The sequence below is a fragment of the Syzygium oleosum genome, unplaced genomic scaffold (genome assembly GCF_021117445.2).
Source record: "Syzygium oleosum isolate NSW1041296 unplaced genomic scaffold, Sole_v2.1 Sole_v2.03, whole genome shotgun sequence".
Taxonomy (NCBI): Eukaryota; Viridiplantae; Streptophyta; class Magnoliopsida; order Myrtales; family Myrtaceae; genus Syzygium; species Syzygium oleosum.
This window is the reverse complement of record NW_026607487.1, coordinates 619,269-631,127: the sequence shown is the minus strand read 5'-3', so window position 1 is coordinate 631,127 and position 11,859 is coordinate 619,269. Positions and strand designations below refer to the sequence as shown.

The 11,859-nt window shown below is 39.9% G+C and overlaps 2 protein-coding genes and 1 long non-coding RNA gene across 3 annotated transcripts; all 3 read right to left on the bottom strand.

Moving 5' to 3' along the window:
- Positions 1-222: 222 nt before the first annotated feature.
- Positions 223-2,550, bottom strand: LOC115678196 (uncharacterized). Its single transcript, XM_056309211.1, has 6 exons — positions 2,539-2,550; positions 2,422-2,490; positions 2,305-2,355; positions 1,714-1,836; positions 1,505-1,597; positions 223-722 (listed from the first exon to the last, which is right to left on the bottom strand). The coding sequence occupies exons 1-6, from the start codon at positions 2,548-2,550 to the stop codon at positions 414-416; spliced, it is 657 nt and encodes a 218-aa protein (XP_056165186.1). The 3' UTR covers positions 223-413.
- A 534-nt stretch (positions 2,551-3,084) lies between these two features.
- On the bottom strand, positions 3,085-5,851 carry LOC130137632 (uncharacterized). The gene is made up of 4 exons (XR_008815993.1): positions 5,621-5,851; positions 5,334-5,442; positions 4,530-4,602; positions 3,085-4,334 (listed from the first exon to the last, which is right to left on the bottom strand). It is a non-coding gene; the product is annotated as an uncharacterized LOC130137632 (long non-coding RNA).
- A 13-nt stretch (positions 5,852-5,864) lies between these two features.
- LOC115668745 (disease resistance protein RPV1-like) lies at positions 5,865-10,588 on the bottom strand (the record flags this gene model as incomplete). The annotated part of the gene is made up of 4 exons (XM_056309210.1): positions 9,930-10,588; positions 7,907-9,044; positions 7,481-7,765; positions 5,865-7,379 (listed from the first exon to the last, which is right to left on the bottom strand). Coding segments are annotated over exons 1-4 (3,426 nt in total), but the record flags the coding sequence as incomplete, so codon positions are not given.
- Positions 10,589-11,859: the final 1,271 nt, after the last annotated feature.

Below are 11,859 nucleotides of genomic sequence, written 5' to 3'. Positions count from 1 at the left end.
GAATTAGCTAATGCATGCAAAATACATATAGTATACTATAGCTTATAATGTATATAAGTAAATTGCAATACGATCTTTAATCAGATCATATATTTTATTTATTTGTGTAGTATAAATCCTATCATCTGTTGGGTCATTTACCTATGTGTATAGTACATTAAGGTAAATGAAAATTCAACCATTGATTTGGTCCACCTATATTTGTTGATAGAGTATATGCCACAGTGAAAATGGTTAACTCACACGGTAGGTGTAAGAGCCCAGTTACGTTGTGCATATTTTGCAAATGATCAAGTCGTAACTGCTTTATCTTTAGGTCACATGTAAATCAAAATCTATATGGAGTTCATTTGCATTGACCGTCTCAGTTTCTGCCTAAATTGATCTGTCAAATCACATTGTATGTCATAATCTTACATTTTTAAGCAAAAGCTAAAGGTAACTGGCAAGAGGAGTAGCGGTCGATCCTCGAATAGCCTAACCATTCTTCGCCTAACCATTCTTCGATACAAACCCTGAACCCATGGGGTCCAACTACTAGAAGCCATTCCTGTTGCCATTTTCTTTGCTGAAGCTGCATTATCCGCCAAGTAAGGAACTATATATTTTTGCATCCCGGCGAGAGAGATCTGGAGATTGTTCCTAGAGACATTGATGAATTTGACTTTCCCAGCTTTATCCAAGGTCTTCAATCCAATCCAATCCTTGGTGTAAAGCTCGGTCTGCAGGAAATGCATCGATTAGATACATTCCTTTTTTTTTTCAATCCAATCCAGTCCTAATGGTAAAAGGATGCAAATTGTAGCAGAGTAAGGGTAAAAGCATGTTATGACGAGCTTACACCACAGCGACAACACAATATCACAATATGTTCGTTCGCCCATTCTGTTCAGTCCATTTTTCTCATGTAAATGCAATTTTCCTTCGATTATTGACTTATCAATAGTTAATGCTCAATGATGAAATGAAAATCATAAATCACTACCAAAAGTAATTCCAAACCATGTCATGGATATACACCTCCTACACCCAAAGATTGTAGAGGAAGAGCTCGGTAAGGATAATGCTTTCACAATCCTCAGTATTACTTTCAACATGGTTAATCATTCATATCTAAGGCTTAGAAAATGTTTCGGCTTGTTCTCTGTTACATTTCTTGGTTGATTGCACAAAGTGCAATAAAAAAAGTTGATTCCAAGTCAATATCAATGTTACCAGAGATTTTATACATTCTAGACCCCTGGTTTTTCATATATTTATGCGCGTGCAAGTCCTCGAGCAAATTCTTAATTATGGAATCGGTTTGAGGACAGGAAATAATCTCAAAAGAATGGAACCTTTCAAAATGCATGCTTTCTGAACCACAAGGAGATTCCACCCTCATCCACCATAAATACTTTACCACTACTTTTCAACGACCATTAGTATCACCCAAAAATTACCATGATTCAATGGCACTGATAAAGACACTGATAACTGCATTTCAAGGTAATGCAGCAATTACCTCCTGGGTAGGCAAAACAGTATCAAAAGTTCCATCTAGATAGTATCCGAACCAGGATGTTTCCTTTGGTATCAACACGGTGCCTTGCTCAAACTAGAGGGAAATAAAAAGAGTTAGCATCACGAAGCTGCGAAAGACAAGGATCCAAAATCAACAACGTATTCTTACCTTACCAAAAAAAAAAAATCAACAACATATACAAAACTAACCATAATAAGGACTAGGTTCTGCAAGTTAGCAAATCTTTCCTTGTAGGTTGAGTTTCTGTCATCCGCAAGATCATTGTTTACTTTTGGGAGAAACCTGCAGCATTTTAGACAGTTAGCAAGGTCCTGCAGAAACGAAAGGCAATTCACGCATTGCTTAATTGAAAGAACATTTACTTTGTGACACAATAGTGAGTGAAATGAGATTTTGCATTGAGAAATAACATCAAACATATGAAACTAAAAACAGGGAATCAATGAAAATATGCATTGCTCCTATGTTATACAAAGAGTATTGTCAGCCACGCCTATTTTTGAATGGTTATAAAAAATTTTGACAGGATAATATCGTAAGATGTACAAAATTAGGACCATCGAGAAGATATAAACAAAAAGTCATCCTATTGAAATATTTTCTCTATTAACACAGAATCATAGTCATGGTTGTATCTTCACATAACCAGCGGGTGCCAAGTGCTCCTGTGATTGTATGAAGGTTTCCGAACAAAACAAGAAGATGCGGTTAGTGAAGTATGAAAGAAGAGAGAAAATTGGTTGGCACAATATTTCAACAGTGACATGTAAAGAAGCTACTTGTTGATGGTGCAGAAAAAGTAGCCTGGATAAGACTTTGAGCAACACTATCTTCGGGTATCGTTACAGTAAAAGGGTAATGTGAATCAGGAAATGGCTAGTAAGACCAAGTCAAACCTGGACATAGTCAAAGTAGAACCCTATTAGCTCAATCAAATAGTCCACAAGAACGCAGAAGATACCGGACTGTAAAAGAAGGAAAAAAAAAATCAAACTGCGGTGATATAAGCAAACTTCAACCCCCATGAGACCTCAACCAAGAGAACACTAGAGAATGGCGTATCCTAATGCCAAATCAATCTAAAACCACGCCAGAAACGCATGTCATGTACAAAAATATTTGCAAATAATTATAGGAAAGACTTGAAAAAACGATTTTTTTTTTGCCCTTGTCATGTACAATTCTACTAGAGAGAACTGCTCTCAAATAGCCAAACAGATTCTCAAAGGCTTCTGTTCATGAGTCACGATAACCAATTTCGGTGGGCCTCGTCAAGTATATGTTCAAATGAAGTTGATCCTCAGCAGCTCTTTATTAACAGAAAAGAAGAAACATGAGAAACAATCCAAACGAGTCTTATTTTGAAAGCATAACATTATCTATGTAAACATAACCATAGCCTCCGCTTTGCCTATAGTAATATTACATATTCAAATGATCGCTAAAGTTCCACATTCTTTGCAAAACGTGTCTCGTCAAAGTAAATTTGAATTCTGAGGAGAACGTGCGTACAATGCCTTTCTCACTTGGCACTTTTGCTAACTCCTACTCCCCTGGAACAAAAAAAGAAATATTGTTAGCACCTGGCATTACCACAAGCAAAGTCATGAAAACAACAAAAGAATCTTCAATTGACACCTCTATGGTAACCAATCAGGGATAAGTTGATCTCATGTGACGACGATAATGATGATTGTAGATAAAAAGGTCGTCTAATTAATTCCCCTAAAAAAGAACAAAACTCGGAGAAGTTATTTGATAAGGATGCATCTTATACGTGATCCTTCTGCACCAAGCAATCTCAAAGGCAGACATGGACTGTATACACTCCTATGGGTACATCTTCGAGTTTCAAGCCCTCAACAAGAATAATTTCTTGCCGCTTTACCATAGTGTCAATTTCTTGAGCCTAGACTTCATATGAGAATGCAACGATGTGAAATCCGGGCAAAATCACCAACACTAGCTTAGGTCTAAGATGGCAATTCATCAATGAAACATCGTCATTCTTAACTTTGATGGGGAAGTTTATCATACGTCAAATCAATTTCTTACCCGGCTTTCAAGGAAGATAAGATGGGATGGAATCAAATGATCATATGAGGTAACAGATAGGTAATCAATTCATGCATTGAATAACACAGACCGCGTCATGCAAGATTGCATCTCAATCTCAGACATGTAATAATCTACAAGTTGCAGAAGAAGAAAGAAAATAGATGATCAAGTTGCACTATTTCTCAAGAGGTAGGTTTAGTGAAAATTGCGTAGTGCTCAAAAAGCCTGATAGCAACATATGCTTGAACGTTTTCTTACACACCCATGTGTTTAGAGATCAACCGAATATCATGTGTTCATGTTGACAGTTATTACAGCACCATACTGCGACTCATGTGTCGTCAAGGAGAAAATCAAATAAGATGAAAGTATGCATTTGTTGCCATGCCTAAGAAAAATAACATTTGCTTGTAGTGAAGCTGCAAGTAAAAATTGGTGGTAATAGAAAAGGTAGCTACCTAACAGAGAAATATATCCTAACATGGTTTCTGGGTAACGATAAGGAAACATCATGAAGTACACTATAAATCAGTGAGTCTTGGTAAAAGGTGAAGATAAGATGACAATGAAGCAAAGCACCAAACACAAAAAAAAAGAAAAAAACAGAGCTTTCTCACTAAGATTGCATCAGAATAGTATAGAGGGACGAATCCTACCAAGTTTAATTTCTGTGTTCTCTACCAACCATTTTGCTCCATCTCTGATGAATCCCACATGGCTCGTGTTGAACTCTTTTTCGTGCATAAGCCGTCTGAGAATGAAACAGAGCACAAATCAAATTTGTCCTTCTGATCATAGGACTCACTAATACCACAATTTACTAAAATACTCAGATGAGTGCTCCAATAGCACATGCATGGGCAACATGATTTCCAACAATTTGGAAATCCCACATTAGTTCAGCTGACCATGACCCACAAAAGGATGCTTAGGAACAGAAGTTTACCTGGCACTATGTAGGGTTCTGAACAACACCCGTCTCAAACCCTTGGGAATATGTAAAGACTCCATTACTTCAGCTGCAGGAAGTAGTCTATGTCATTCTTACAGAATTGGTTGGACATATCAATATGTTTTAATATCAAAGCTGTCGGATCAAATATTAGTAAGTGCCTAACTATATTCTTGAAAATAAAAAGAAAAAATCCAAGGGCTTGTTCTCACACCAAGACGAGTATGCTACTTGGTCCATTGCAAAATTGACCATATTAGAATCTAGCTAGAAGAACTAGTGTATTGCCAGCAATGGTCACTTCTGGGACAACTAAATTGTGTAAGAATTTTACTTCTCGAAGGAATAAATACTCCCAATATTCTCAAATAGCTCATATTTCACCAGAAAACAAAAAATATTATATCAATAGACAATAAAACAATAAAAGTTGGCAAATATGACATGCCAAGCCCTAACACACAAATGACTAACTAAAATGGATATAGAAAATGCAGCCACTACTATGAAGCACCCAAGTTTCCAGCAAATTGGTCAAGCAATCAAACCTACTAACGATGATGATGACAACGATGACAACAACAATAATTTGGCAGTCAGCATGTAATTTTGAAAGCAAAGTTAGAACCTAGCATTATTATTGCAAATGAGTGAATTAGAGAAATCACACCACTGTTCTTACACAAAGGTCATCTTATGTACTCTATCTTCTGACATTTTTTTTTTGTATTTTGCTTTTGAGCCTTATCCATAATTCTACATGCATAAGAAAAAAGGAATAGATTCAACGGATCGTACATGCCCAAAGTGAGGATATTGCCGTTCCACACCGCAAGATTCAACTCCCTATGCCCTTCAACGAGCGTGAACACAAACTTCTCTTGAAATGTCGGGTTTTTACCACCGTCTGCACACCAAATCAAATCAAATCAAATCAAAACTAAGATGTCCATTCGCACAGTTTTCCCATTTAGCTCAACACCAGAAACTTCACCCATCAAACCACCGTAACGAAACTTCATATCCAGATTCGAACAGGGAAAGAGGCAATTGCGCAAGCATTTAGTGTGCAATTTTAGAATTACCAGTTGCAAGTGATGGTGCGAAACTTGGTGTTGCCATATTCCAACCAGCACCGATGGGACTCCTAGGGGCGATGGCGGAGGCGGAAGCTGGGGTGGAGGCCACGGCGACTCGCTCGAGAATGCAGCGGATCTAGGAATCGGAGCCGCCAATGGGAATTCTGTGTATGATGGCGGACGCGGCGGCAGCGTTTGAGGTATCACCCCCGAAACTCTCCATTACTAAAGATTCTCCGCTCCTGGATACGACGGCGGACGCGGAGGCAACCGATGACTGATAGGTGTCACCCTCAAACTCTCCATTACCAAAGATTGTCCGCTCCTTTAAAGGTCCCAAGTGGTTTAGACCTTGCACGCTTTTTAGCTGGCCACAATCTATTACTTTGAGCTTCCGTAGCTCTTTCAATTTCGATAGGTCTGACATCCTCTCCAGGGAAGGGCATCCGTAGACTGATAGGGAGCCAAGGGATCCCAATTCTTCAAGGCCACGAATCTCGACTAATGAATGGCAAAGTGTCAGACTTACCTCGCATAGATTCTTCATGCGCGACAGATCAAGTACTTCCGGAAGGAACTCACAAACATCCATCTTTAATAATCTCAATCTTTTCATTTCCGGTTGCGACGGTGAGTCCAGTTTTCTAAGCTCACAGCGCTCCACATGGAGTTCCTCCGACTCCACATCAAATATACTCGAGAGTTTTAGCGAACATTCATAGAATGCCAAGATTGACAAGTTTTGCAAATTGGAAAAATCCGGTGATCGTGTGGTCGCCAGATGTTGAAGTTCTAACTCTCTTAAACTAGACGGGAGCCGGGGGAGGAATTGCACGTATTTGCAGGACAATGATAGTGATTTAAGCTGAGATAGGGTACCGATGCTAGTGGGAAGAGTGGTCACAAGTGTTCCCTGTTGAGATAAGGTACCAATTCTCGAGGGGAAAAATAGGCTATAAGAAGGGATCCATATCAGCCAAGTCAAACTTGGGGGAAGCTCCGGCAATTGTTTCAGCCCGGGACATTTTTCTAGCCTAAGTATTTGGAGATTAGAGAGGTGACTCACCGTAGTGGGTAATCCAGATATTTGGGTCCCTGACAAGTCTAGGATCCTCAAACAGAACAGTCTCCCAATTTCTTCAGGGATTTCACCGATCAAGTTGCAACATCCTCGAGCATCCAACTCTTCGAGCTTCTCCACCAGCCCAATCACACTTGGCAATTTTGCTATCCCTTTTATGCCTCTCATCCTTAGTACCTTCAGTTGCTTTAGATTGCCGATTGAATCGGGTAGGTGACGAATTCTCGTCCATGACAAATCCAACTCGACTAATGATTGTAATTTCCCAACCGAATCTGGAAGTTCCTTTATGTATGTACACCCAGATAAATTCAACCTTGTAAGTTTCACCAGCCCTTCACTCGAGTATGGCAATTTGTTGATCCGCCTATGTGATGCATCGAGGGTCAACAGTGATTGTAAATTACCAAACGTCTTCGGAAGTTCATGTAGCGTATGAGGCATGACAATCTCTATCAAAGCTTGTAAACTTCCTATTTCTTTAGGCAACTCTTGAAGAGACCGACATCCCCCCAAGTTCAAAGAAGTTAGGAGCTTTAATTTACCAATGGACGGGTTAATTTCAATTAAGTTGGAACATCCTTCAAAAACCAAGCTCTCCAAGGACACCCACGTAGATAAATCAGGTGTTCTCTTTAAGGATTGGCAGTAGCTGAGATTTAGTACTTTTAGTTTTCTGGCCTCCTGCAAAACAATTGGATCAATATATAATGAGAAACGACTTGTAAGAAAAAAATGGCAAAAGAAACGATATGCGTATGCAAGGAGTAGGACTCAAATCATACTTTGATTTGGCTCCAGCCAATCCATTCCTCAGAAATATGGCTTCGTGAAAGGTCAAGAACGACTAAATTAGTCAGATGAAAGTTTGTTGCCTCAAACTTGGGAGGGCAACTTTGCCAAGAAATCCATCTTAAATTGAAGAGAAGATTATTGAAGTCTCCAACAAATAACACCCTATCCCCCCGAAAGAACCTCAGGTTCCACAGATTAGCAAATTCATCATGCTTTAGAATAACGTCTTCATTTCCATGATATCCTACGGATAGTGCTTCTATTTTCCGACTTCCCTGACAATGGAAACACCAAGAAGTCCACATGTGAAGGTCAAAAGCAAACAATATTAAGCGCTAATAGCAATTAATTTTTCCTTTTGCAAGAATAGTATGCAACAATTCATAGCGAAATAAATTGATATTCCCTTATTGTACCTCTTTTAGCTGCAGAATGCTCAGGGCTTCCTTATGATTCCACACTCTGCTACGCTCATGGGGATCGTTGAAATTCTCTTGACGGATAATCTCCCTTCCGAGGTCCCGCACTTGATCATGCATCCAGAAAGTATTGTTATCTTTGATTTTTATCAAAGACATGAGAGAGAGGACTTCAAGGGAATCGTGGGGGTGATATCCATAGTCATCCCACATGTACAGAGGGTATGTTTTGTCCCGACCAACAAAAAAACAAGCTATATCCAGAAATACTTGCTTTTGTGCATGATCTAACCTTTCATAAGATACCATCAATTTTTTTTGGACTCCCATCGGAGGAGCTTCTTCTAGCTTCTTCAATGTGTCTACCCATATTTTTTCGGATTTACCGCTAAGGGATGAACCTATAATCTCAAGAGCCAATGGAAGCTTTCCCAAAGTAGAGACAATTGCTTTTGAAAGGGAGACATAATGGTCTAGTGGAGAGTCTCTTCTAAAAGCATGCCTACTAAAAAGCTTAAGAGCATGATCAAATTCCATTGCGTGTGCTTCATAAGTCCAAACATTTGCAAACTTTTTTACAGGGCCTTCATCTGTTGCTTCTCCCTCAATCATTAGGACACTTTGGTCCCTAGTAGTTATGATAATCCTACTACCGGAACCGAACCAATTGCCCTTTTCTGCTAATTTTTTGAGTTGCTCTTTCTCATCCACGTCGTCAAGAACAATGAGAACTTTTTTATTGCAAAGTACTCTCTTAATCATGTCGATCCCATCATCCACGTCGTGAATTTGGTTGAGGTTAGAATGAGAATCGAGGAACTTGGATAGTAGCTGTTTTTGCAAATGTACCAGACCATGTCGTCGTGATGACTCTCCGATGTCGGAAAGGAAATTGCAGCCTCGGAAGTGAGAAGACAGTTGGTTGAAGATGATCTTGGCAAGTGTTGTTTTGCCAATCCCGCCCATTCCGTGGATTCCGAGGAATTGTATGCTATCGGATTCCACATGCAACATTTTGATTATAGCTTCTACACAATCATCAACTCCAACTAGATGTTCCGTCACATTTTTTTTAAATCCGATGTTCAGCTTAGTCAACACAGCTTGCTTTACAGATTGTATCAAGTCTGCTTGGCTGCCATGACATAACAACCATGTTAGGGATAAATTTTACGTTGTAAAACTACTCCCTAAGTGACTCAATTGCCCCTACAATTTTCTAGACGCCAAAACAATATAGATTTTTCCCAATCTATCTCCGCTCCCCCAAATTTCAGTCACCACACCATCGGCCCCTGCCACTGCCACGCCGCCGTTGACGTCGCTCGCCTCCCTGGGCCGTCGCCGTCACCTTCTAGTGCCATTGCCCATCATGCCCCATCGACCCGCCCATCTCAGCCTTGCCTCAATCCTCCACATCTCATGGGTCATGGCCTTGCGACTACCGGGGATGATGTCATCGGCCTTGGGTGACACCAGATTTGGGGTCGCCCAAGGTCAGCAACGCCGGATATGGGCTCGGTGGCATTAGACCCGACGTCCAAAACCCAGATCCGACTCGCCTCAGTGAGTGAGAGAGCGAAAGGGTGGGGGCCGGATGGCTCGGAGGAGGCTTCTTGCAGCTTGGTGTCGGGCTGGCGATAAAGAAGTGGCAGCGACTAATGGACAAGCTTCTGCGGTAGCTGGCCAGCAGCTTGGTGGAGCTGCTCGGAGAACTGGCTACTGTGTCGGAGACTGAGAGTAAGAGGAGAGACAGAATCTGGATGAATGGCGTGCGCTACCACCGCAATAGTGCGATTGACCAGAGCTATTGCAGTGATACCACCACTGCCGGTAAGAATTCCGTTCTCGCCGCCATAGCGGCCGGTAGCAGTAGCGGCAGCGGCCGCGACCGCTATTTGAACTAAATAGAATCTACTAGATGAATAGACTATAATTTCACCAACAATACCACAATTATACTGTACAGGGAGGAAAACGAGATCTAAAGATGACAGTTGAAAAGTTCTAAGACATTTACCCTTGATCTTTTTGCCAGTTCCATCCCTTTATCTTGCCCACCTCAATGAGAGCCTTTTCCCATGACTCTACTTCAGTGCACCACGTCTTCTGGCGCTTTGAAAGAGTTTGTCTGTACAGGTTTGTTTTCAGCTTGACATCGGCAGGTTCCACATCCAAGAAAATCGGCAGAATCTCTTTCTTCCCATTCGATTTCGTGGTGCACTCCACCATATATGCAAGCTCTCGGAGGCACCAGTGACTCGAAGCATAATTCTCGGAGAATATGGGAATGTAGATCTTGGAGTTCTCAATTGCTTGTAGAAGTTCACCACCAATTTCCTTACCGACATGGAGGGATTCATTGTCCCTAAAGACGATGATCCCGGCCTCAACCATGCCATGGTAAAGATGATCGGTGAATTCATAACGGGTGTCCGCTCCTCGAAAACTCAGAAAAACCTCATACGAAGATCCGGATGATGCCCGTGAATGCGTCCCTTTCTCCATTGTAGGATCTCTAAACACCAAAGATATCAAATCTTTTCTATCTCTCAGGGAAGTTTGCTTTGGGTGTGCTTGGATCTGAGAGAGGGCTGTCAATATGATAAGCTCTCTCGGTCTCTGGCGTCATGGGGTAGGGGAAAACTTTCCATGAGTCATCTGAGAAGTTTCTGAGAAGTTTCCTAAAAGTTTCGGGTCCCATTCATTTAATAACAAATTTAAAATTAAAATTATCATATATGCGTCATAATATTAACATCACTTAATGAAGTGCCGGTGTTACCAATAAAAGCAGTTAAATAGTATAAGAGACTGAAAACAATCATTCACACTATTACTTAGTTATAAAATAACGTGACAAACTTTGAATGCTTGACTATGCCCTACCTTTTCAAATAATACTTTATATTTTATAGAGCTAGATCCCAAACAAATATGATGATCTTTTATATGGATCTAAATCCCAAACAAATATGGAAAGACATATGATATCACAAATTTAAACATAATCATATAAAAGACGACGACAATGTTCCGAATATATGGAGATTCGACAAATCGAGGAACGTATCAACCAAGATTACACAAAATCAACTCAAATATATCTAGTGTCCCATTCAAAATAAAACCAACTTGAGTTTAGAAATTAAGCCGTGAAACAGCCTAGATAATCAGATTTAGTAAAGGAGTGAATGTAGAGTGCTATGAACAATATGTTTTTGATTTGCAAAATTCTCAGTACAAACTATTTTATTAATTATGATCTAATCATGAGCAGCTTAATAAATTTTTTCCAAATTTTAAAATTGCCTTTCTCTTATCTTAAATTTTAAATTAAAATTTCAAAAGAATATAATGAGATAAGGCGATGAATTATCAAATTTAAATTAATTCTGATTGGCTAATTGTTCGGAAAGTACACAAGTCCCAAGTCAAAGTCTTCTACTATCTTGCTTGCTTCGTTGCATTTTCCTGTTCTTTTCTTCCAACCAAAGAATGGGATAAAGGCAAAAGCCTACAAAACGTACTCCATGTCCCACTCATTTAATAGCAAAATTTAAATAAGAGATTCATAAACCGCGTTCGACTTAAATAATTTGAATCGGAGTCGTCCATCTTGCATTGAGAGTCGAGGAGGGACCTTCATTGAAAAGTCTCCCCCAGACGCGGTTTCCAAACTTGTTCAAGAAATTCTTGCCCACTAGTCACATTTAAAGGACATGCCGAAAAGTAGACCACGGTTTGCAAGTCATCCCAGAAGTTTCCCAGAAATTTCATTGATCAATCAATGTGTTGTCGTCCTAGGAGTTTCCATGTCCCATTCATCTAATAAAATATTTTAAATCAGAGATTCATAGCCATAAAAATAGTGGATATAAAGTGAAATTAGGATACAAAGTGAAAGTAATATTATGCATCGATCACATGACGGATGTGATATAATCGAT